This window comes from Aulonocara sp. 'chitande type north' Nkhata Bay, linkage group LG14 (assembly GCF_057382095.1).
Source record: "Aulonocara sp. 'chitande type north' Nkhata Bay isolate Kocher_YH1m ecotype deep benthic linkage group LG14, A_spYH_male_GT1.1, whole genome shotgun sequence".
NCBI classification, from domain to species: domain Eukaryota; kingdom Metazoa; phylum Chordata; class Actinopteri; order Cichliformes; family Cichlidae; genus Aulonocara; species Aulonocara sp. 'chitande type north' Nkhata Bay.
In genome coordinates this window covers 23,944,307-23,967,278 of record NC_141357.1, presented here as the reverse complement: position 1 = coordinate 23,967,278, position 22,972 = coordinate 23,944,307, and the positions used below count along the sequence as shown (strand labels likewise).

Here is a 22,972-nt window from a genome sequence, read left to right as displayed (position 1 = left end):
TCTGTCTCTCTTTATTCTGACATTTAGCTAATTCAAAAGATATTTCAATATTTATTTAACCAAAACAAAACAAGTTTACTCTAAATTGATGATGTACAGTAAAAAAATGTTCTTGTGTTTTCCATAAAGTGTATGTAAATATCTGGTTTAAACTGTGAATATACTGCTGTGTATTCAAATTCCTCTTGTTTTGCACAGAAATATACTGAACAACATCCAAAGCATAATATATAAAATACTACCAGAGTTTTTTCTTTGAAAGAAGCCCCTTATGTCCATTCTTGTATATCAGTACATTACTGAAATCGATTTATAGCCGTGGAGGGTAACAACTGAAAATATGAAATAAACACACATGTAAGCTAAGACTCTCTAAAGAAACAGCATTGTTGTTGTTCGGCTTTTCATTTCGCCATTTGTTGATTCACTTGAAGAGCAAGTAACGTAATATTGGTCAAGTGATCAGTTGGATATCAATCTTTCGTGATACACCGTCATATTTACATTATTTGTACAGTACGAATGATTTTCTTTGGTACCTGGTCGAACTTCAGTTCTCCTCTGTCTGCCTGGCTGCGTTTCTCTAACAGCGCACTCGCAGGCAGCAGCTGCCCCGCCCCGCTTAGTGTCTGAGCTCGGATCATACCAATATTAGGGGGGATTTACGCACAGTCATAAATTCCCACAGTGTGCACTATGTGCTTCGAATATTGTGTGTAGTTTTTGTTTTATACAGTGTCAGCCAGGCATCTAACTATGAAAAAATTACACTCCAAAAGACCCTGGGCTTTCTGAAAAATCAACCCGGGCTTAAGCCCAGTAAGCCACCCCCACGCTCCGCCCCTGGTGTACACTAATGCTTGAATACCACTTTTCTGACCTAAAACGTGTACCAGATGTACCAGTAATACATTTATAGATGCAGCCAAAGTCCCATGTTTTTAATGAATCTGATCTGAGAAAGGTGCAGAATCCTCTTTAACATTTATTGTGGACTATTTAAAAGTTCAAAACTAGTTAAAATAAATGTTTCAACTTTTTTGCAAACATTGCATGTTAAACATAAAGTCTGTAATGAAAGCACTTTTTTAGTAAAAAAAAAAAAACCTCTGCCAATGGCAAGATCATCAACTCAATGAGCGGGTGGAGGGAGGTTTGGAGTCTTCTCCCACCCCCATTCTCTGCGGCCTGCTGGAGCGGGGGGGCTAGGAGGAGTTGGCCGTCCGACTGCGGTCTGGAGTGTGGGGCCTCCCTGCTGCTACGGAGTCGGGGCGGTCTGCCTCTCCCCACCGCAGGGAAAAGGGTAACACCACCTGGGTCTGGGTGCAGTTCCCCCCTCCAGGGGCAAGGGTACCTAGACCCGGTTTGTAGAGTACGCTTGGGGAGTGTGATCGTGTGTACAGCGTCTCTTTATGTCTGTCTCCACGTTGGTTGAGTGTGGAGTGAGTGCATATGAGAGCATGAGGGGGGGAATGGATGTTTGTGTCTGTGTGTGCCTGTATGTCTGTGTCTATATGTCAGGTTGGGTATCAGACACCACCTCTCTGGGGACACCTCAGGCCCTCCAAGGTTTGGAGGCCTATCTCCACCCCTCCACCACTTCCCCTGCCGGTAGCGGACTCCCTCAGGTGTCGGTGCGTTGGTGGTTCTTTGTGTCTGGGGGTGGGCGTCCAGGTACACACCGGCTCACTCCTTGGCGGCCGCTTATCGGGGCCTGGAACCTGGGGCTCGCTCGGGCCACTTCGGAGGTGGGGTGCCCCCGGCCTCTCGGCCTGGGGCTCGGTCACTCAGGCACAGCTGGCGGCCGGCGGAGCTCACGGGCGCGTCACTGCAACTCCCCCTGGCTTCTGCTCCGCGGCAGCTGAGTGAGCCCTCATCTGGGACTCTCCTCAGCTCTTGCTGGGACAGTGGCGCGGCTGCCCCTCTGTTGGTCTTCTATGGTCTCTTGTGTTCTGGGGGCCTCTGGATGTCTGGAGTTTTGATCTCCTCCATACCTGCTTCATACCCTGGAGGACGGGGCTATGCCCCCCCCACACTCCCTAGCAGATCGTTACATGGAGAAACCTTTGGAATACAAGCACGCTGATCCACACAGGTATGCACACGGGTGTTCACTGCTCGTAGACTTAAATTACACCTTTCTTGGCTACTACTTCGAAGCACATCTGTCCTGCGTACTGCACAACAACATTGAATATTTAGTATTTACTGCTGTTTACACTTAGCTAGATTAATGCGATGGTGTTGTGTTTAGTATGTTGCTTTGTTTTTTTTTGTTTTTTTGCTTGTTTTCTATTCTTCTCTCAACAGGTGATCCAGGAGATTCTTATTTTTTTTCTCCCCCCCTTTCTCACTGTCCCTCTCCCCTTCTGTTTTTCCTTTCCTTCCTCTTTCTTTCTCCCTTTCCTATCCCTCACTCATGTCTGTCCCATCTGTAACATCTGAAAATAAAATATAATAAATAATAAAAACAAAGATCGACCAAATGGACCAATACGGCAATGCCACGAAGATCCATTTGGCAAAGTAAATCCATTGGGTATCCTTGTTGGTCTTCAGACAACAATTCTGATGGCTAAAGAACCAAATGGGACAGGCAAAAAAAAAAAAAAAAGATCATCAACTCAATAGGATAAAGCAAAATATGTTATTTATTTAAAGCTTAAATCATAAGAACATTAGGCCACAAAATAAACACAAACATGCAAAGTCAAACATGCAGTATCGAGACAGTACTACAAAGCCCAAACATCTGCCATCACCACTACTGTGTCTGTGCACTGAGGCCTTATAGAAATTACATTCCAATAGAAAAAGTAAGAATAAAAACAGCTGTTTATGAAAAGAAAATACTTTCATGGTCTTTTCAGTGGGACCTCTGGGTGGTACAGCATAGTAGCATTCATGGCATTGGCAACTCAGTGGTTAACATTCACTAGCTTTAGCTATCAAAATAAATTATGCCATTTACAGTATATGCATACATTTGATTATGTGGGTCAAGGTCAAACATTTTTTAAATTATGTATTATAATTTGTTTCAGTGCAAGAAAATAGCTTAAAAATAAAAAATGAGCCATATGCTAATATTTTATGAAGCTACATTTTATAGTGCTGTAAGAAGTCAGCAACTGTTGATTCCATGCTAACAAGAATCAAGAAGAAACTTAAGTTTGTTTTTTTTTTTTAGACTTCTGAAGTTAATAGTTTCATCGTATTATTGCATACACTGTATACTTAAATACAACTGGGCTGTGTCACAGTAGTAATAACTGTCTTAAGTTATGTGAGTGAGTACAATGTGAAACTCAGTAAATATTTCAGTAAAAAGCTACAATGTTCTCAGTGATTTCAAAAATTTTACTTAGTCATCTCAGTGAACAGATTTTCTGAGAGTGGAGGAATGGCAGGGTTTGACTAGTTATGTGCAGAGTCACATGTAACTGATGCTGCAGTTTTAGTAATATTATGTATGTAATTATTTTAAATGCATAAGTAAGCAGTGTTAAGGCAAGGCAAGGCAAGGCAAGTTTATTTGTATAGCACAATTCAACAACAAGGTGATTCAAAGTGCTTTACAGAGACATTAGAAACAAGAACAAATAAAAAGCATGATTTAAAATTGATTAAAACAAGCAAATAAACTAACTAACTAATTAACAAACAAACAAACAAACAAACAAACAAAACAGTATATAAAATCAAAACAGATAAAATCAGAACAGTAGATAAAATCAGTAGTTAAATGTAAGTTTTGAAATTTAAGCTTAAAGTGTGGATTTGGTGCTTTATTCAAATGCAGCTGAGAACAGGTGAGTCTTCAACCTGGATTTAAATAAACTGAGTGTTTCAGCTGATCTGAGGCTTTCTGGGAGTTTGTTCCAGATATAAGGAGCATAAAAGCTGAATGCAGCTGCTCCGTGTCTGGTTCTGACTCTGGGAACTGATAAAAGACCGGATCCAGATGACCTGAGGGATCTGGATGGTTCATACTGGGTCAGGAGGTCATTGATGTATTTTGGTCCTAAACCATTCAGAGCTTTATAGGCCAGCATCAGAACTTTAAAGTCTATCCTCTGACGGACAGGCAGCCAGTGTAAAGACCTCAGAGCTGGACTGATGTGGTCCACTTTTTTGGTCTTAGTGAGGACTCGAGCAGCAGAGTTCTGAATGAGCTGTAGTTGTCTGACTGATTTTTTAGGTAGACCTGTAAAGATGCTGTTACAGTAATCAAGCCTACTAAAGATGAATGCATGGACTAGTTTTTCCAGGTCCTGTTGAGACATCAGATCTTTTATCCTTGATATATTCTTGAGGTGATAGTAAGCTGACTTTGTTATTGTCTTAATGTGTTTTTCTAAGTTTAGGTCTGCATCCATCACTACACCCAAATTTCTCGCCTGGTTTGTGGTTTTTAGATGTATAGATTGAAGTTCTCTGGTGACCTGTAATCGTTTTTCTTTGGCGCCAAAGACTATTACCTCAGTTTTGTTTTTGTTTAGCTGGAGAAAATTGTGGCACAACCAGTCATTGATTTCCTCAATGCATTTACCAAGAGCCTGTACAGGGCCTCGGTCTCCTGGTGACATTGTGATATATATTTGTGTCATCTGCATAGCTGTGATAGTTTATTTTGTTGTTGTTTATAATCTGTGCCAGTGGGAGCATGTAGATGTTAAACAGAAGGGGTCCCAAGATGGAACCTTGGGGAACTCCACATGTGATACTTGTCTGCTCAGATGTGAAGTTACCTATTGATACAAAGTATTTCCTGTTTTCTACCTATGTTTTGAACCAGTTTAGTACAGTTCCTGAAAGACCTGTCCAGTTAAGTGTAACAATTTAAAAATAATGCATTCTGTAATGGCATTTTTCTGTAATGCATTACTGTTTCTAAATCAGGTAAAGACATTACGGTTACAGACGGTACATAAGGAGTTTTTTGATTTAATTGTGAGAATCAACCATTACTAATGGCTCTAATAATACACAAAAAACAAAGGACAGATTAGGTATGTCTTTTTAGGATAGCATCACTATTGCTAACAGACCAATGTATAACAATGCAGTAATATGTAATACATTCAAGAGAGTGAAAAACCCAATATTGCAAGCACAAAATAAAAATACAAAATTAGTACTTTGTCAGAGAATAGAGTAACTCATCAGGACTGCCCATGTATAAATCAGCCAATGGTGACCTAAGGTGAACATTTGGAAATAATGAAATGGAGTGACTGAAGAACAGAGTCATGATTGAAATCAGTGAAAACATTAACTTTGTTAAAGAAGTAGGTCTTCCCAAGAACCAGTTTAGGGAAGCTGCAGCGATCATCTGTTTCCAGGACGTAAGGAAAAGGCAGAGCTTCGGCCTCCATACCATGAACCGTCAGCACATTCCCAAACACAACGCTCTGCTGAGACACACTTTCCACAGTCCCAATGTGCACTAAACAAAGATACATAAAGCCATGGCATTACAAACCAAAACATCAGCATTTTTTATGTTAAAAAAAGACTTACTTTTTTGGCAAAGATCTGTTTTGTTCAGGTTATTCACAGATAGGACTCTGGATTCTGAAAACAACATTATACATGTTATTGGTAAAATGCAGGATCTGGGCTTTGCCATCAAATTAAAATGACGTCAAATGAAGTTCTACTGCATGGAAAGGACATCTAAGCAGACAAAACAAACCATTAATCATCTTTCTTTGACCCTGTCCTGGTTCATGGATTGATCTCAGCCTCCCAGCACAGCATGACCACAGGGTGGTGTTGTAATAGAGGTGACCACAGCATCTAAACCCTGTCTTGGCAGAGTAGATCACCTCTTCCTCCTCACTTGAGCAGCAAATGTCCTGGTAGTGAAAAGAGATGTTAGTTAAGTTTCTAAAGACAGGTGTAATATTCCTTATGCTGAAGGTATTCTGACTGTCAGATATACACTAAATATATCACTAAATATAAAAAATGTTTTAGTATTGGTCTTACTGGGGCCTTGGCAGCAACTGCATAGTTTGGCTTGCAAAGCCTAATAATGATGGTTTGGTTATATTGAATTATAAATTGTTGTGTTTAGGTTCAGACTGGAGATCCTCCTCTTTTTTGAAATGATCTGTAAAGGATTCTTCGGACTGACTTTTATAAAGTACAGTAATCTTCTCCTGGATGCATTTATCAACTATTTGTGTGACAGCCGGACAAGCTGTGTCCATGAAAGCAGCCTTGGGAGCCAATGCATTACAAGGTGTTGTTTTCCTTCACTGTAGAGTAGGCATATATTCTAGATTTAATGCTTAACTGGTTATTGAGAGGTGTCACAAGTAAGAAAGGAAATTCAAAATGCTTTTGGAGAAAAAAAAAAGAGAAGAAAAAACAAAGTGTCAAAATTAAAGACTGCAGTGCAGAGAACGGCTCAGTGACAGATTCTCAGTGGCTTCTGAACCTCACAGATCCCCTGATAATGATGAGAGGGTGTGAAAAACTGATGGATGGACGGTGGGGCATGGAAATGAGAACAAACAAGCATGTGAGCCATTTATAGAGATATAACCTGAAGTGGAGTGTGTGACGTGTCGTCCTGCCCCTGAAATTCATATAGTTTATCTCAAATAAGTTCTCATGGCATGAATAGGATGCACGAGAAATGGTCAGATAACATGATAATTATATTATATACATCATTACTGATAAACTACCTGTGGCTCTTGCAGAGTGGATCCGCAGCACTGCAGGCCCCCTCCATGCTTATGTAATGATGTCAGCGTGTACAGTGTTCCTGCACAGCACTTCATCTGTGGATCTTTAATGTTGTAGGCTTTGACCCCACAGCAGTGAATGTTTTCTGATTTGGGATGTCTGGTTGGAAAACAGAGGGACACATTAATATCAAATGAAGCTTATGCATAAGTTAAATAATGAAGATCTGCAATTACAACATTTCTCTGGTTTTCTGGGTGTTTGCCTGCTAGTCAATTCTTTGCATGACTTCCAATTTCCCACGCTGTCAAATTCAATACTGACATCATTACACTAGTCCAGTGTTCTTCTTACCCGCCTTCTTTGAGCCAATCAGACTCCACCCTGTGTGCTTTAAATCTGTGGGCTTTTCCATTATTTTCCTTTCCAGGAACCCATCTCTGTGTCCCTCAAGTCACTTAAAGCTCCGTCCAAGCCTCTATCTTCACCATAATTCCATTCTGCCATCATGTGTCATCAGAGACTAATCAAAAGGATCAATTAATTTCTGTAGCTTAGTAAATCATATTCAAGTCTTCTGAATGATCATTCCTCATTGAAATAAGGAGTGCAAGATAAGTTTATAAGAGGCTGAGTGAGACATGTCCTTATGTATATTGTTGGATGTCAGCCTGGAAGATATTTATCCACTTCTTCAACACAGTTATTACACAGGCTGTACACTGAAAGCAGAGAATCAGAACTGCAGCTTCAGCTCTCACTGTTCACACATAATATATTCATACTCAGTGTTGCTGTCATCACCCACTCTGACAGACTCTGCAGTTGAAAATACGCTTAATGAGAGCATTCAGGATACAACCTGCTCCACCAATACTAAAACTGAGACCGAAAGAAAAGTAGCTGCCACAAATGTTTTCAGGCCATAGAATATCCAGACTATTGAATGATGCAAACACAGACAGTTTAACTGCAAACTTTAACCCATATGGCACCAAACCGAGTCAGAAACCACATGGACCGATACAGAAGAATGCTTTATCACTTCTGCTTGTTTTCTTTTTTCTTTCTCAGCAGGTGATCCAGGTGATTGATATATGCATTTTTTTTTCTCTGCCCGTTCTGTTGGTTTATGTTTTTTGCCCTTCTCCCCCGTCCCTCTTCTCAGCTGTTTCTCTTTCCCTCTTTCTTTCTCCCCTTCTTTCCCCCAGTCAAGTCTATCCCGTATTCAGTAAGTGAAAATAAAATAAACAATAAGAGGTGAATCAAATGGACCATTACGGCAAGGCTGGGATGGTCAATTTGGTAAAGTAAATCCGTTGGGCATCTTTCTTTGCCTTTAGACAACAATTCTGATGGCAAAAGAGCCAAACGGGACAGGCAAAAAAAAAAGAAAAAAAGAATGCTTTATCACATTAGACCAGAGCACAACGGTGCCTGAAAGTAAACAAAGGTGGGACAGTGTTATGCACAGCTGGAATTTCGATAAAGAAAAGACCTTCTACTGGAATGCAAGACATTTCCTTTGCCTCTCCCTTCTGGGTTTCCCCTCAACCAGCACAAGATGCATTAAAATTAACTGCCCACTGACCTAAAATCAAACACTGTTACATACCAAGCTGATGAATAAGGAATGGGAAAAAAACCCATCCCTTTTCACTAGATTTTATCAGCAACACACACACACACACACACACACACACACACACACACACACACACACACACACACACACACACACACACAAAATCACCTGTGTCCATTGCAGCAAATCTCAACATCAGGCCGGTAAATTTCTGTCCCACAGCAGTGTTGTCCTGGGCTGCCGTGAAACTGAGAACAACATATAGTCCCTTTGGCCGGGTTGTAAGGAATACCCATCTCTGAACATTCCTGTCCATCGACTCTGTCCTCGTACAAGGTGTTATTACAACAGAGAACTCCACATTGTCCCGAGCCGTACGGCGTCTCTCCACAGCACTTGAAGAATCAGAGATAATACAGTAAATTGTTCAGAAATGCCTTTTGGCCCTTTTGCATTAGTAGTAGCGAATACTGAGGCCGTTCGATGAGTTTTAGACAGATCGAAAAACACCCTCAGTTATTGTATAAAAGGAGCGGGGTGGAGCTCTGAGCTCTCTCATCAAAGGGTCAGTAAAGCAGAATTTTTTCCTAGAATCTCTCTTTTCCACTGCTGTCAGCTCTACATCCTAATTAGGATGTGACACAACACATTTCATTTAATAATGAAATGTGTTGCCCATCATTTTACCCATTAACAATCTTATTAAAAATTCTTCCAAAATTCTCCTAATACATACATATAATTTTTTTTTTTTATTTGAAAGAAAACGTTGCTTTAAGTCTATCACTGTCATTGGAAAAGGATTTTTTTTTCCCCCAGAGACACAAATTAAAACTTTTGACCTTTCTATTATAACTAAAAATGAGGCCCAGAGACAGAACAACAAAACAAACAAGACAAGGAAAAACAATTTGATTATTACCTGATCCATCCAAGGCTTCCACGCAGAGATACATCCATCACAGCAGACTTGTATGTGTGGATTATACACAGTGGGTGTTGCCTTGATTTGACCTAAACATAGAGGTGTGAGGGTTGGAAGGGTGGAGAGAGGACAGGAGTTAGAAACTTCTCATAAATGCTGAACTCAGTTACATCAGGAAAGACATAACAGGGAAAAAAAGGATCTGAGAAAGGAAAGAAAATAACATTTACTCAGAGCATGGAACATGTTTGAGAAAATATTAGTCAGGGTGTTCCCTTGCAACTATAGCTTCACATTATGTTTTTCCAAATATAAAACTGTCATGTTCCATGGCAGTGTCTGGGATTTTCCAGCCGGTGTTGTTGGGTTTCCAGGGTCATTCACTATTAGTGACTCTCTGTGATTAATTATTCTCTCCCAGTGGCTCTCCAGCAATTTCCTAATGTTGTAAACCCGCTCAACATTTGGCAATAAAACCCTTTCTGATTCTGATTCCATGATAGTCTGCTCTCAGCTGGTGTATATTCATGTTTACCTCACTCTTCTTCTGCTGTGTAAATAAAGTCTTGTGAAAAGTTAAGTTGGGTTTGAGTCTACATAGGGTCCATATCTTGCATGAACCTCTGGTTCATGACACAAAACCCTCTTTAATGCACACATTTAACTAAAAATGAGCATATAGGATTTTACAAATACAAATAGAAGACAAGATAGTATTTCTTTGTTTCATCATTTGATAAACTCCCAAGGCATTATTCTCAGTTTTAGAAAGAGTTAGTTTAGTATTACAGTATATAAAATGATATTACTAGGGGCATATTTTGTCTTCACACTTTATTACTTGAAGAGTTTTCCACAGTGAGCTAACATCACAAGAACAAATGGCACAATGTGCTCTGTAGGGGAAATTTATGCTGAAAACAACTCTTTGTTTTTACACCAGTAGAGCAAAATAAACTGCTCACTAAGTTCTAACTGCTTTGTTGGAGTTTGGGCTGTGATCCAGTTCCACTTTCTCTTCCAAAAGCTGCAAAGTTAGAACCACAGGGTTATGTAATTTTTACGTGATAGTAACTGACACGACAGCTGCAAAACCAAAACAAACAGACAGTGATACCTGAGGTACAGAACCAGTGAGGCTTTTGGTTTCTTTCACAGCAGTGGTACTCTTTTGGATTGTAGCATGATGACCGACAGAGATGTGTGTTTGGTTCAGTGCTGCGGATATGCAAAAACAGGTAAAAATAAACAAAAACACAAAAACAGTCAACATCGCATAAATACTATGCTAAGTTTTCAAAGCCTCTCACAGATATACACAAGGTGTCATGTGGCATCTATGCCATTGTCACTGTCGTGGGTCTGTGACCCAGTGTTTTTAAGTTTTATTCATTGAATTATTGTTTTCTGTTGTATTATATTTAGCCCTCCGGATTTCTGTTCCTGTGCCTCACCTCGCCTCGTCTCATGTTTCCATGTCTAAGTGTCGAATCTGCGTCTCCGTGTCTCTCTTCTATTTACTTTTTTACTAATGACAGTCTGTGTCTTGTGTCACTATCTTCAGTTTTGGTCTCCTCCCCACCTCGTTACGTCCCAGCTGTGTTCTCGCCTGCTCCCCATCCTCTCATCACTTTAAAATTTGCAGGAAATTGCAAAGATGTATTTTAACCCCAAACCTAACCAAATAGTTTCAGTGCCTAAAAGGACTTAAATTCCTAACCTATGAAAAGTGCCTCATAAACAGATTAAAGCCATTTTTAATATTAAAGCATTAAGTCATAAATGTCATAAATATCATTGTTGACAAAAATAAAGCTGTGATATGCTGGTGACCTGTCAGTTGATGTCTGAGATGCACTACATCGACCCTGCAGCCCCAGATACACTAGCAGTCAAAAGTTTGGACACACCTTCTCATTTAATGTTTTTTTTTTTTAATTTGCATGAGTTACGTTGTAGATTCTCACTGAAGGCATCAAAACTATGTATCAACCAGTGATAGGAATAACTGCATTACAAGTAACGGCGTTACTAACGGTGTTGCTTTTTTCAGTAACGAGTAATCTAACTAATTACTATTTCTATCGTTACAATGCCGTTACCGTTACTAACAAGAAAATACGGTGCGGTCGCGTTACTGTTTTTCAACAAACAGATGGCTGAAGCTGTGTTCAGCTTATCGCATCTTATATCAGTTGTAAGGAAGTAGCTGTAAATAAGCTGGGCTCCACAGCTTTAAGCAGCTCTGCGGGCTCCCGCGGGCCACAGTCACTTTCTGGCACAACACCTGTAGCTAGGGGGCAAGACAATCGCATGAGTGCTGCTGTTTGACTGAGGAAGAATAAAGTAGTCGTGGTAAGCCAATCACATGATCACTTCAAGATGACAAAGCAAAAAGGTGATATATAGCAGTTTTTAAATTGTGTTGTCATGTTTACTGGCTAAGGTCAGCGCTAGCAAGCACTCTCTGCTTATGACCCCAAAAAATGACCAATCAAAAATGATATGGCAACATGACATTTGGTTGTTTAGGAAGAGGGGGAAGTTTTAGACCGAGAGAGAGAGAGAGAGAGAGAGAGAGAGAGGCAGCAGAAAAAGAGAGAGAGTGAGTTTTGAGATGTGAGAGATTTGCGACGTTTAGCGTGGTTGGAGTGTGCAGTTAGTGTGTGGTGTTGTAGATTGCTTTGTGTTGTGTGTCAGAACAGTAAGGCGATTGCTGTCTCCAGGTAGAGAAGAGGAGTGATACACCTGCTGCTGTCAGACCTACAGGCATCAGGCTGTGATGTTCTCCTTTATATAGTGGACAGAAATTTTTGAAGTGGCACAAATAATTTGTGGCATCTTACTGAATGCAGAACACCTGATTGTTATGTAAATAGTTTGAAATGGTTATTTAATGGTACATTTCAAATTCCTTTAATTTTAAATATGTTTATATTGTCTATCCTGTAAAATAGTCAGATGTCTATTCTTATTAATGTACAGAATTCACCTGCTTGCTGCTACTACTGCACATTCACCCAATGTATATACTATATATATATATATATATATATATATATATATATATATAAAAAAAACACCCAGCACGCCCCTGCGGGCGGTTTATCCTTCAAGCTCGGGTCCTCTACCAGAGGCCTGGGAGCTTGAGGGTCCTGCGCAGTATCTTAGCTGTTCCCAGGACTGCGCTCTTCTGGACAGAGATCTCCGATGTTGTTCCCGGGATCTGCTGGAGCCACTCGCCTAGCTTGGGAGTCACCGCACCTAGTGCTCCGATTACCACGGGGACCACCGTTACCTTCACCCTCCACATCCTCTCAAGCTCTTCTCTGAGCCCTTGGTATTTCTCCAGCTTCTCGTGTTCCTTCTTCCTGATATTGCTGTCATTCGGAACCGCTACATCGATCACTACGGCCGTCTTCTTCTGTTTATCTACCACCACTATGTCCGGTTGGTTAGCCACCACCATTTTGTCCGTCTGTATCTGGAAGTCCCACAGGATCTTAGCTCGGTCATTCTCCACCACCCTTGGGGGCATCTCCCATTTTGACCTCGGGACTTCCAGGTTATACTCGGCACAGATGTTCCTGTACACTATGCCGGCCACTTGGTTATGGCGTTCCATGTATGCCTTGCCTGCTAGCATCTTGCACCCTGCTGTTATGTGCTGGATTGTCTCTGGGGCATCTTTACACAGCCTGCACCTGGGGTCTTGCCTGGTGTGATAGACCCCAGCCTCTATGGATCTTGTGCTCAGAGCTTGTTCTTGTGCTGCCATGATTAGTGCCTCTGTGCTGTCTTTCAGTCCAGCTTTGTCCAGCCACTGGTAGGATTTCTGGATATCAGCCACCCCCTCTATCTGCCGGTGGTACATACCGTGCAGGGGCCTGTCCTTCCATGATGGTTCCTCATCTCCCTCCTCTTTCTTGGGTTTCTGCTGCCTGAGGTATTCACTGAGCACTCGGTCAGTTGGGGCCATCTTCCCAATGTATTCTTGGATGTTCGTTGTCTCATCCTGGACTGTGGTGCTGACACTCACCAGTCCCCGGCCCCCTTCCTTCCGCTTAGCGTACAGCCTCAGGGTGCTGGACTTGGGGTGAAACCCTCCATGCATGGTAAGGAGCTTTCTTGTCTTTATGTCAGTGGCTTCTATCTCCTCCTTTGGCCAGCCTATTACCCCAGCAGGGTACCTGATCACGGGCAGGGCGTAGGTGTTGATGGCCCGGATCTTGTTCTTACCATTCAGCTGACTCCTCAGGACTTGCCTGACCCTCTGCAGGTACTTGGTGGTTGCAGCTTTTCTAGCGGCCTCTTCATGGTTCCCATTCGCCTGCGGGATCCCCAGGTACTTGTAACTGTCCTCTATGTCTGCAATGTTGCCTTCTGGTAGTTCAATCCCCTCAGTTCTGACTACCTTCCCTCTCTTTGTTACCATCCGACTACACTTCTCCAGTCCGAACGACATTCCAATGTCATTGCTGTATAGCCTGGTAGTGTGGATCAGTGAATCGATGTCTCGTTCACTCTTGGCATACAGCTTGATGTCATCCATGTACAGGAGGTGGCTGACAACTGCTCCGTTCTGTAGTCGGTATCCGTAGCCAGTCTTGTTAATGATCTCACTGAGGGGGTTCAGGCCTATGCAGAATAGCAGTGGGGACAGAGCATCTCCTTGGTAGATCCCGCACTTGATGGTGACTTGTGCTATGGGCTTGGAGTTGGCCTCTAGTGTTGTACGCCACATACAACACTAGATATATATATATATATATATATATATATATATATATATATATATATATATATATATATGTTCTTCCTCTACAGCCCCCCCCCCCCCCCCTATTTTTGCACATGTCGAGGAGCGTGTCAGGCTATATTTCACTGTGTGTTACACTTGTATAACTATGCATGTGACAAATAAAGAACCTTGAACCTTAAAAAAGGGGTAAAAGGTAAATGGCTGCAAATAAGTTTGTTGTTTGCAAAACTTGTGCATATGATTTTAAAATTGACAATTTATATTTGCATTTAAAGTTATGAAATATGATTCATTAAACATGTTTGTGGTTGTTACAGTAAAAATTATAACTTTTTTCTACTCGAATTTTATGTTTTTTGTCTGATTTTAGATCAATTGTGTTAATACAGTATGTCAAATGAAAATAGAACTGTAAATTCAGACACGTGAGGTTGTGCTGAAAACAATGATACCAAACAAGGCAAAGTAAATAGTTTTTAAAGGTGAAATGTTGAGAAAACATCAAAAGTAGTTAAAAATGGCCAGTTATACCCTGAACCCCAGAGGGTTAAACATATTTTTAAAAGTAACGCAATAGTTACTTTTCAAGTAATTAATTACTTTTAGAATCTTGTAACTCAGTTACTAACTCAGTTACTTTTTTGAAGAAGTAACTAGTAACTATAATTAATTACTTTTTCAAAGTAACTTGCCCAACACTGGTATCAACACATATGGAATTATGTCGTAAACAAAAAACTGTGAAATAACTCAAAATATGTTTTATATTTTAGATTCTTCAAAATAGCCACCCTTTACTTTGATTACTGCTTTGCACACTCATTGCATTCTTTCGACAAGCTTCATGAGGTAGTCATCTGAAATGGTTTTCCAACATTCTTGACAGAGTTCCCACAGATGCTGAGCACTTGTTGGCCCTTTTTCCTTGACTCTGAGGTTCACCTCGGCCTAAACCATCTCGATTGGGTTTAGGTCAGGTGATTGTGGAGGGCACACCATCTGTTGCAGCACTACATCACTCTCCTTCTTGGTCAAATAGCCCTTACACAGCATGCAGGTGTGTTTGGAGTCAATGTCCTGTTGATAAATAAATGATGGCCCAACTAAACGCAAACCGGATGGGATGGCATGTCGCTGCAGGATGCTGTGGTAGCCGTGCTGGTTCAATGTTCCTTCAACTTTGAATAAATCCCCAACAGTGTCACCAGCAAAGCACCCCCACACCGTCATACCTCCTCCATGCTTCAAGGTGGGAGCCTTTGACCTTTTCCACATTGTACAAAGACATGGTGAGTGGAACCAAAGCTCTCAAATTTGGACTCATCAGACCAAAGCACAGATTTCCACTGGTCTAATGCCCATTGATTGTTTTTCTTTTCCCACACAAATCTCTTCTGCTTATTGCCTTTCCTTAGTAGTGTTTTTTAGCAGCTATTTGACCATAAAGACCTGATTTGCACAGTGTCCTCTGAACAGGTGATGTAAAGATGGGTCTCGAGCTCTGTGTGGCATTTATCTGGGCTCTGATCTGAGGTGCTGTTAACTTGTAATTTCTTAAGTTGGCGACTTGGATGAATTTTTCCTCAGCAGCAGAGGTGACCCTTGGTCTTCCTTTCCTGGGGCGGTCTTCATGTAATCTAATTTGCTGGGTTTTTGACTGCACTTGGGGACACAGTCAAAGTTTTAGCAGTTTTCCAGACTGACTGACCTTCCGTTCTTAAAGTAATGATGGACTGTTGTTTCTCTTTACTTAGCTGATTGGTTCTTGCCATAATATGAATTCTAACAGTTTTTAAATTAGGGCTGTCAGCTGTGTACCAACCTGACTTCTGCACAGCATAACTAATGGTCCTAACCCCATTAAGAAGGCAAGAAATTTCACAAATGAACCCTGACAAGGCACAACTGTGAAGTGAGAACCATTTCAGGTGACTACATCATGAAGCTCATTGAGAGAAGTCCAAAGATTTGTAGTGCTGTCAACAAAGCAGTGGATGGTTGGTTAAGAAAATGCTTGTATATATAATGTATATATATAATGTTTGTATGTGTGTATGTATAGATAAGTGGATAATAATAGGTCAAAGCCACAGTTTACTTACCAGTTGGGTTGGAGCACAGGTGCCTGGACACACACACACACACACACACACACACACACACACACACACACACACACACACACACACACACACACAATAAATAAAATAGTATGGACTTTGGACTTGGGTACTGCCAAGCTGACTCTATAGGCAAAGGCAAAAGAGAACTTTTGGGAGCCCTTCTATAGCCACATACTGTGGATAAAAGCATGTTTTCGGTTAACAGACATTTTTTTGTGAACATCTTTTTGGTTTTGTTGTGTTTCTTTGTTTTTTTTGCCCTTGAGTGGCGCTTGTCTGTTATTTTCAGTTTAATTATTTACAACTTCCTTCCTTGGAAAACATAACACTTACCTCTTGTTGCATACCTGTGAACATGAAGCACAAAGGATTTTGATTAAAACGATAATATAGTAACAATTTTTTATTGCATTTAATCTGATTATAAGTATGTAATGCGATAAGCGCTGTGGTCTATGAGTGGATTTCATTACAAATATGATGAAACTGTTCCCAACACTAAAATAAAACTGTATTCAGTTTTCATGATTTAAATATAAAATATAAAATGAAGAGCATACTTTTAAATCGAATTTTAAGATGTGCATTAAGCTGCCTTTGGCAAGTTATGCCATTCAAATATACACGACTTACAGCAAGATGAATTCCTCGGTTGTATCTCAGCACCATCATCCTTCCAGCAGCAACACTCAGTCTTGCTGTTGAACTGGCCTTGATGACAGCACATGTGACCTGGGGAGTTCCTTGTCAGGATCTTCTTATCACTAATTGGACCACAACACAGCTCCTTTTCCCCATCATACGCCCCTGTGGAAAAGATACAGATATCAAAAACTGAAACACTTGAACTTTAATCATAGCTAAACTAATATGGAGCTTTTTAAAGATGTCTGTATGTTCTTCATTTGGTGAATAATCTTCCTAATCATCTACTGTATATTCAGTGAAATACTTTTCTGTTTTTTCAGCTTCACTTACTTTTGTCACAGCATCTGTGATTCGGTGAATGTTTGTCAATAACAGTTGACTGACAGCATAGTTGTGTGTTTTTGTCATAGGTCTCATTTCCACATAAATGAGCTGTAGTTGAAAAGACAGTCAACACAATTTCATTACTCACAGTAATTAACATTGGCTTCCTTTAAATACTCTGTGACAGCTATCATACTTCCACAAAGATTTTTTTTAAGTATATGCAACATTAAAGACATGGCATATCTAGTGCAGATAGTCTTGAGGGATAAGACTTTTTTTTTTTATTTCTAGTCCATGAAATGACTTTCTTGTCTTGGTCTAACATGTAAAGTATGATGCAAACTGCAAAAACTTTCAGATTTAGATTTTATTAAATCTATTCTACACAGTGTGATATGCTGTGTTGACCTGAAGTGGAGTCCCTGAGACAGCAGGATGAAATCTTTGGGTATACTTCCAGCCTCTTCTCATTTGAACAACAGCACTGAGTCTCGGTGTCATACTGGCTGTGACCACAGCACTGATGGTGACTGGAATTTCTCATCAGAATCATCTTAATATCAGGTGAACCACAACACAACTGCTTGATCCTATCAAAAACATCTGTGAAAAGAAAATATGTTTTGTTTTTTGCTTTCTTAATTTACCTTAACCATAGCTAAGCTGTCAAGCTGCTGCAATGTTGGTAAACCTTTAAGTGTGTGTGTGTTTTCTAATCATGTTTTACTGTATATTCTGTACATTCAGTTTTTATGTCTTGTTGACCTTTTAAATTAAAGTTCATTTAGAAAGTGCCTCATAATAACTTCCCAAACGAGTGCCCTGATGCATCTCATTATGACTGTTTCAAGAGACAATCACTGATTTCAGTTCAATCTAGTTATGTCCCTTAGTAATACTTCCACCGTTATATTAGCTTTATACTTGCTAGGGTTCTTGTCCAGACGCTTTTCTTTGCAAGCTCCTTTGACTTAATGGTCATGACAATTTGCACAATAATGATCATGAAACCGCCCTCATGACCCATTGTTAGTCAGTGGTGATAGTGCCTGTCATTATGCAGATGTATTACTTATAAGGTTGGGGAAACCAGCAGTCAGCTGAGACTGAAGAAATCACTTGGATGAGTGACAAAAAGTTTCTCCCAATGAAAATGTTGGCATTCCCTTACCTGAATGATTGAGCATGCATCAAGCCACCACTTAATCATTTTCTCTGCCTTCAGTCATTTCTCTTGATTTCCAAAGTCTGCCATCTGATGGTGGCTAGTTATATTCTCTCTTGACACCACCTTGCAGTTTCCTATGTCTTTCAGTTTGCACCTTAACTGAATCTCACGATTTAATACTCAAACAACTACAAATTTGCAGACACTCAAAACTTAGTGATGGAGAAAACATAATTCCATATTTACATTGTATACTTTAGAATTGATTTAATTAATGCTTTCCATCAGTGCATCTACTCACCTTTACCACAACACTCAGCCATTGGTGAAGGTTTTGCTATGATGGCTGACTGGCAACATATTTCATTCACTGGATTGTAAGCCTTCAGTTCACAGCAGCTGGATACCTTTTCACTAAGACCCTGTGTAACTCTGGCTGTAAAAACAGGATGCAGACACCAGTACCTTAATGTAACTGCTGAAAGAGTGTTATTACAAGTGCATCAAATCACGATTAGAAAGTTCACAACTTCAAAGAAACTCAGTTCAATCTAAAAACTGTTTTGTTTTCTTTTGCTTCTTTTACTTGAGCAGCATCGAGACAGCCACAGTGCATCTGGAAAATATTCACACCTATGAAACAAAATTGTATCAAGACACAGATATGGGGAAGAGTACAGAAAAATTTCTTCAGCATTGAAGGTCCCAATGAGCACATTAATGGAAGAAGTTTGGAATCACCAGGGCTCTTCTTAGAGTTGGCCGCCCCACCAATCTGAGTGGTCAGGGCAGAAAGGCCTTAGTTAGGGAGGTGACGAAGAACCTGATAATCACTTTCACAGAGCTCCAGTATTGCAGTGTGGAGAGAGGAGAACCTTCTAGAAGGACAAACATTTCCGCAGCACTCCACTGATCGGGCCTGTCTGGTAGAATGACCAGACAGAAGCCACTCCTCAGTAAAAGGCACATGACAGCCTGCCTGGAGTGGCTGTCCCCTGAAGGACTCTCAGACCACGAGAAACCATTCCCTGGTCTGATGAAACAAAGATTTGCCTCTTTGGCCTGAATGCCAAACATCATATCTGGAGGAAACTAGGCACCACTAATTACTTGGTTAACATCATCACTACAGAAAAGCATGGAGGTGGCAGTATCACGTTGTGTGGATGTTTTTCGGCAGCAGAGACTGGAGAAGGGGCAATGGTTAATTTTCCAACAGGACAACAATCTTAAGCACACAGCCAAGACAGCAAAGGAGTGGCTTTGGGACCAGTATGTGAATGTCTTTAATTAGGAAAGTCAGAAACCAGATTTAAATCTAATTGTACATATCTGAAAATGACTGTGTACATATGGTCCCTGTCCAACCCAATGGAGCTTAAGAGTTTCTGGGAAGAATAATATGACAAACTGTCTAAAAATCATACTCAATAAGACTCAATACGGAGCTTCAAACGTATTGAGTGAAGGATGTGAATACTTGTACATGTATATGTTATCATTTATTTTATTTATTTTTAATGAATTTGCAAGAATTTCAGGCAAACTATTTTTCTACTTTGTCACTTTGGGGTGTTAGCTGTAGAATGTTGGGGTGAAAATGAATTTAATCTATTGGTAAAGATTGCAATATGACAAAATGTGGAACAAGTGAAGCGCTATGAATACTTTCCTGATGCACTGTACTTCTGTTTCCTCACATCTCCCCGTACTTTATGATGGTTGCAACAAAATAGTGTAAGCTTTCCCTCTCAACCATCACATCAGCACTGTAGGTGTCTAGCAATTTTTGTTTGCTAAAAAAGAAAAACCTTTATCTGCTTAATACCCATAATGCAAGGTTGAGTGATACACAAATGTTCTCAGAAGTGAGAAAAAGACCTTCAAGAATAGATCTGAATATATGGAAACATATAACCTATTTTAATACCAGCTGATGACTTTTTAATATTACTATTCTATTCTTTTTTTTTTTTTTTACATTCCAGTTTTCTATCTTATAAATTCATTACCTGTGACAGTGTGTCTGTGTTGCTGTTTACAACAAGTGGCTGTTCCAGGACTGTAAGGCTCATTTCCACAACAAGACAGGCTTGCACCAGGGTGAAGTCTGTTTTCACAGCATGTAGCCTCTTTGATGTCATACCATGTTCCATTACAGTCTTTTCTGAAAAGCATAGATGACCAAAGCCTGGACATTATTGCTGGCAGTCAGATATAAAAGTATATCTTCCTCTGCAGGGAAAACAAGTGGTTTCATTACCTTTATTGTATTTTATTAGTTTGTGGGAGATGCCTTTTGTTTGAACCTAAAAGATACTGCCGGTCAAACTGACAAGTGGTGTCAGAAGTGTGGGCTCTAATGAGTGAAGTGAATATGATGATCAGAAGTGGAAAGATAAATTACTTTAATGAAGTGGATGGTGAAGGTACTACGGTTGAAGCAGAGGTTAAACCTGAACTGACAGATGTGGTCAAATCGTTAATGCACACTTAAGCAGCAAGAGACCAGAGAATGGACAAATGTTTAGTCATTATTCAGCCATTAAAAAACAAAGGTGGACAAGCATGCAACACCAATTTCAACAAATCCAACTCGCGCCTTTTGTTTGAACAGGCATGACAGCCTCATTTGTTAATTCTTTTCTTGTAGGGAACCTCAGTGACACTCACTGAACAGCACTTAACTGGCAATGATGATCAAATGGTAAAAATAAGCATCACACATTTTCACAGTAAGGCAGAGGTGACTCACCGATGACAATTATTATTGGAGCCTGCAGGCTCTGTGGACAAGCAAACATTCAAAGCTGTGAATAATTTGTATTAACAAACTAAAACCCGTTAAATCTGTTTTTCTGAATAAATAGATTCAATATTTCCAAATTCAAAGCTTATGCCATGTCATTGTCTAGCGTGATACAATTTGATAAATATTACAAAAGTATCTGTTCAAAAGCAACAATCGACTGCCTTTTTCCACTGTACATTAGTCACGACAAAACCACAGAAGAGTGCACAGACAGAGAGAGAGAGGGGGGAAAGGGAACAGATGGAAACAGAAAGCTAGTTCTTCTGCTGTTGTCTTTTCACATAAAGCCCATCTTAAAATTATTGACGTGAAAAAGCCTAAAATGGACACACACACATATAAACACTATTCTCTCTCTCTCTCTCTCTCTCTCTCTCTCTCTCTCTCTCTCTATGTATGTATGTATGTATGTATGTATATATATATATATATACATACATACATACATACATACATACATACATACATATATATATACATACACACACAGAGAGAGAGATAGATAGATAGATAGATAGATAGATAGATAGATAGATAGATAGATAGATAGATAGATAGATAGATAGATAGATAGATAGATAGATAGCAATATAAAAAATGAATAACAAATAAATACATGCATCCTCTGCGTCCACACACACGCACACACATACAGAGTTCAGGATACACAATATCTGCACAGTATAAGCTGTATAGAACAAGTGGTCTCTAATTTTCAGGAAAAAAAACCTTACTTACCACAGACAGTGGTGATGCCAAAAATCAGCAAAACTGAAAGACGGGAGATGGAAGCATTATTAACGTAACAATGTTTAATTCAAAATATTCAATTTTGGCAAAGGAATGAAGTAGCCTACCAAAGCCTAGAGCCCAGAGCGAGAACATCTGTAAATTCCGACCGCACATTGTCTCTAAAAGTGAGATGCAAAAGAAGCAAACAGCTCAGTCTAAACTGTTTTAAAACCACACCTCCCTTGTGATATTGCCCAAAAATGGGCAATTATTCATCACAGAATCAAGGTGGCTTATGCACACACACACAATGTGTTTGCTTAAAAATGTACAGCCATCATAAACCTTCATTTACAACACGGGTTCAGTAATATCAAAGCAGGGTTTTCTCCATACAGGTGATCCAGGTGTTTTGTTTTTTGTTTTTTTTTCTTTCTTCCCCCCCCTTCTCACCGTCTCTTCTCCGCTTTGGTTTTCTTTCTCTCCCTCTCTTTCTTTCATTCTTTCTCCCTGTCCTATCCCCCAGTCATGTCTGTCCCGTTTGTAGCAACTGAAAATAAAATAAATTAAAGGTCAATCAAATGGACCAATATGGCAAGGCCATGATGATCCACTTGGTAAAATAAATCCGCTTGGCATCTTTCTTGGCCTTAAGACAACAATTCTGATGGCTAAAGATCCAAACGGGACACAAAAAAAAAAACATTAAAAAAAAAAAATCAAAGCAGGGTAACTAACTTACCTCTGATTTTAAAAAATATATGATGAAGACAAGTTTTAAAATTGTCCATTATGTTCATCTGGGTAGAAAGCGATCTAAATTATAAAATACAAAAGTTTTGGAATGACCAACAAACCCATCTGCACACTTAATGACTGAAAGACTACTCGCTAATACACCAGTCGTGTAGCATATGTGTACAAGAAGACACAAAACAATTAGCACATACTTTTTTTCTTTAAAGAGATCATAGTGTGTGTGCCCATAGGTGTGAATGTGAATGGTTGTCTGTCTCTATGTGTTAGCCTGGTTAGACTGGGGAAATGTTTAGGGTGTACCATGCCTCTCGCCCTAAGACAGCTGGGATAGGCTCCAGCCCCTGCATGACCCTGACAAGGATAAGTGGAAGAGGATGGATGGATGGATGGATCAATTGTACAAGCCAATATCCTTAAATTCCCTATCAA

The 22,972-nt window shown here is 40.0% G+C and overlaps 1 protein-coding gene across 1 annotated transcript; it reads right to left on the bottom strand.

Annotated features, from left to right (window-relative positions):
- Positions 1–1,802: 1,802 nt before the first annotated feature.
- On the bottom strand, positions 1,803–21,958 carry LOC147314612 (uncharacterized). Its single transcript, XM_086261651.1, has 14 exons — positions 21,910–21,958; positions 21,791–21,823; positions 20,996–21,026; positions 20,253–20,407; positions 18,542–18,676; positions 17,481–17,675; positions 17,076–17,177; positions 16,731–16,904; positions 9,210–9,301; positions 8,456–8,682; positions 6,702–6,861; positions 5,699–5,861; positions 5,524–5,577; positions 1,803–5,449 (listed from the first exon to the last, which is right to left on the bottom strand). The coding sequence occupies exons 1-14, from the start codon at positions 21,956–21,958 to the stop codon at positions 5,202–5,204; spliced, it is 1,818 nt and encodes a 605-aa protein (XP_086117777.1). The 3' UTR covers positions 1,803–5,201.
- Between the last annotated feature and the right edge of the window lie 1,014 nt (positions 21,959–22,972).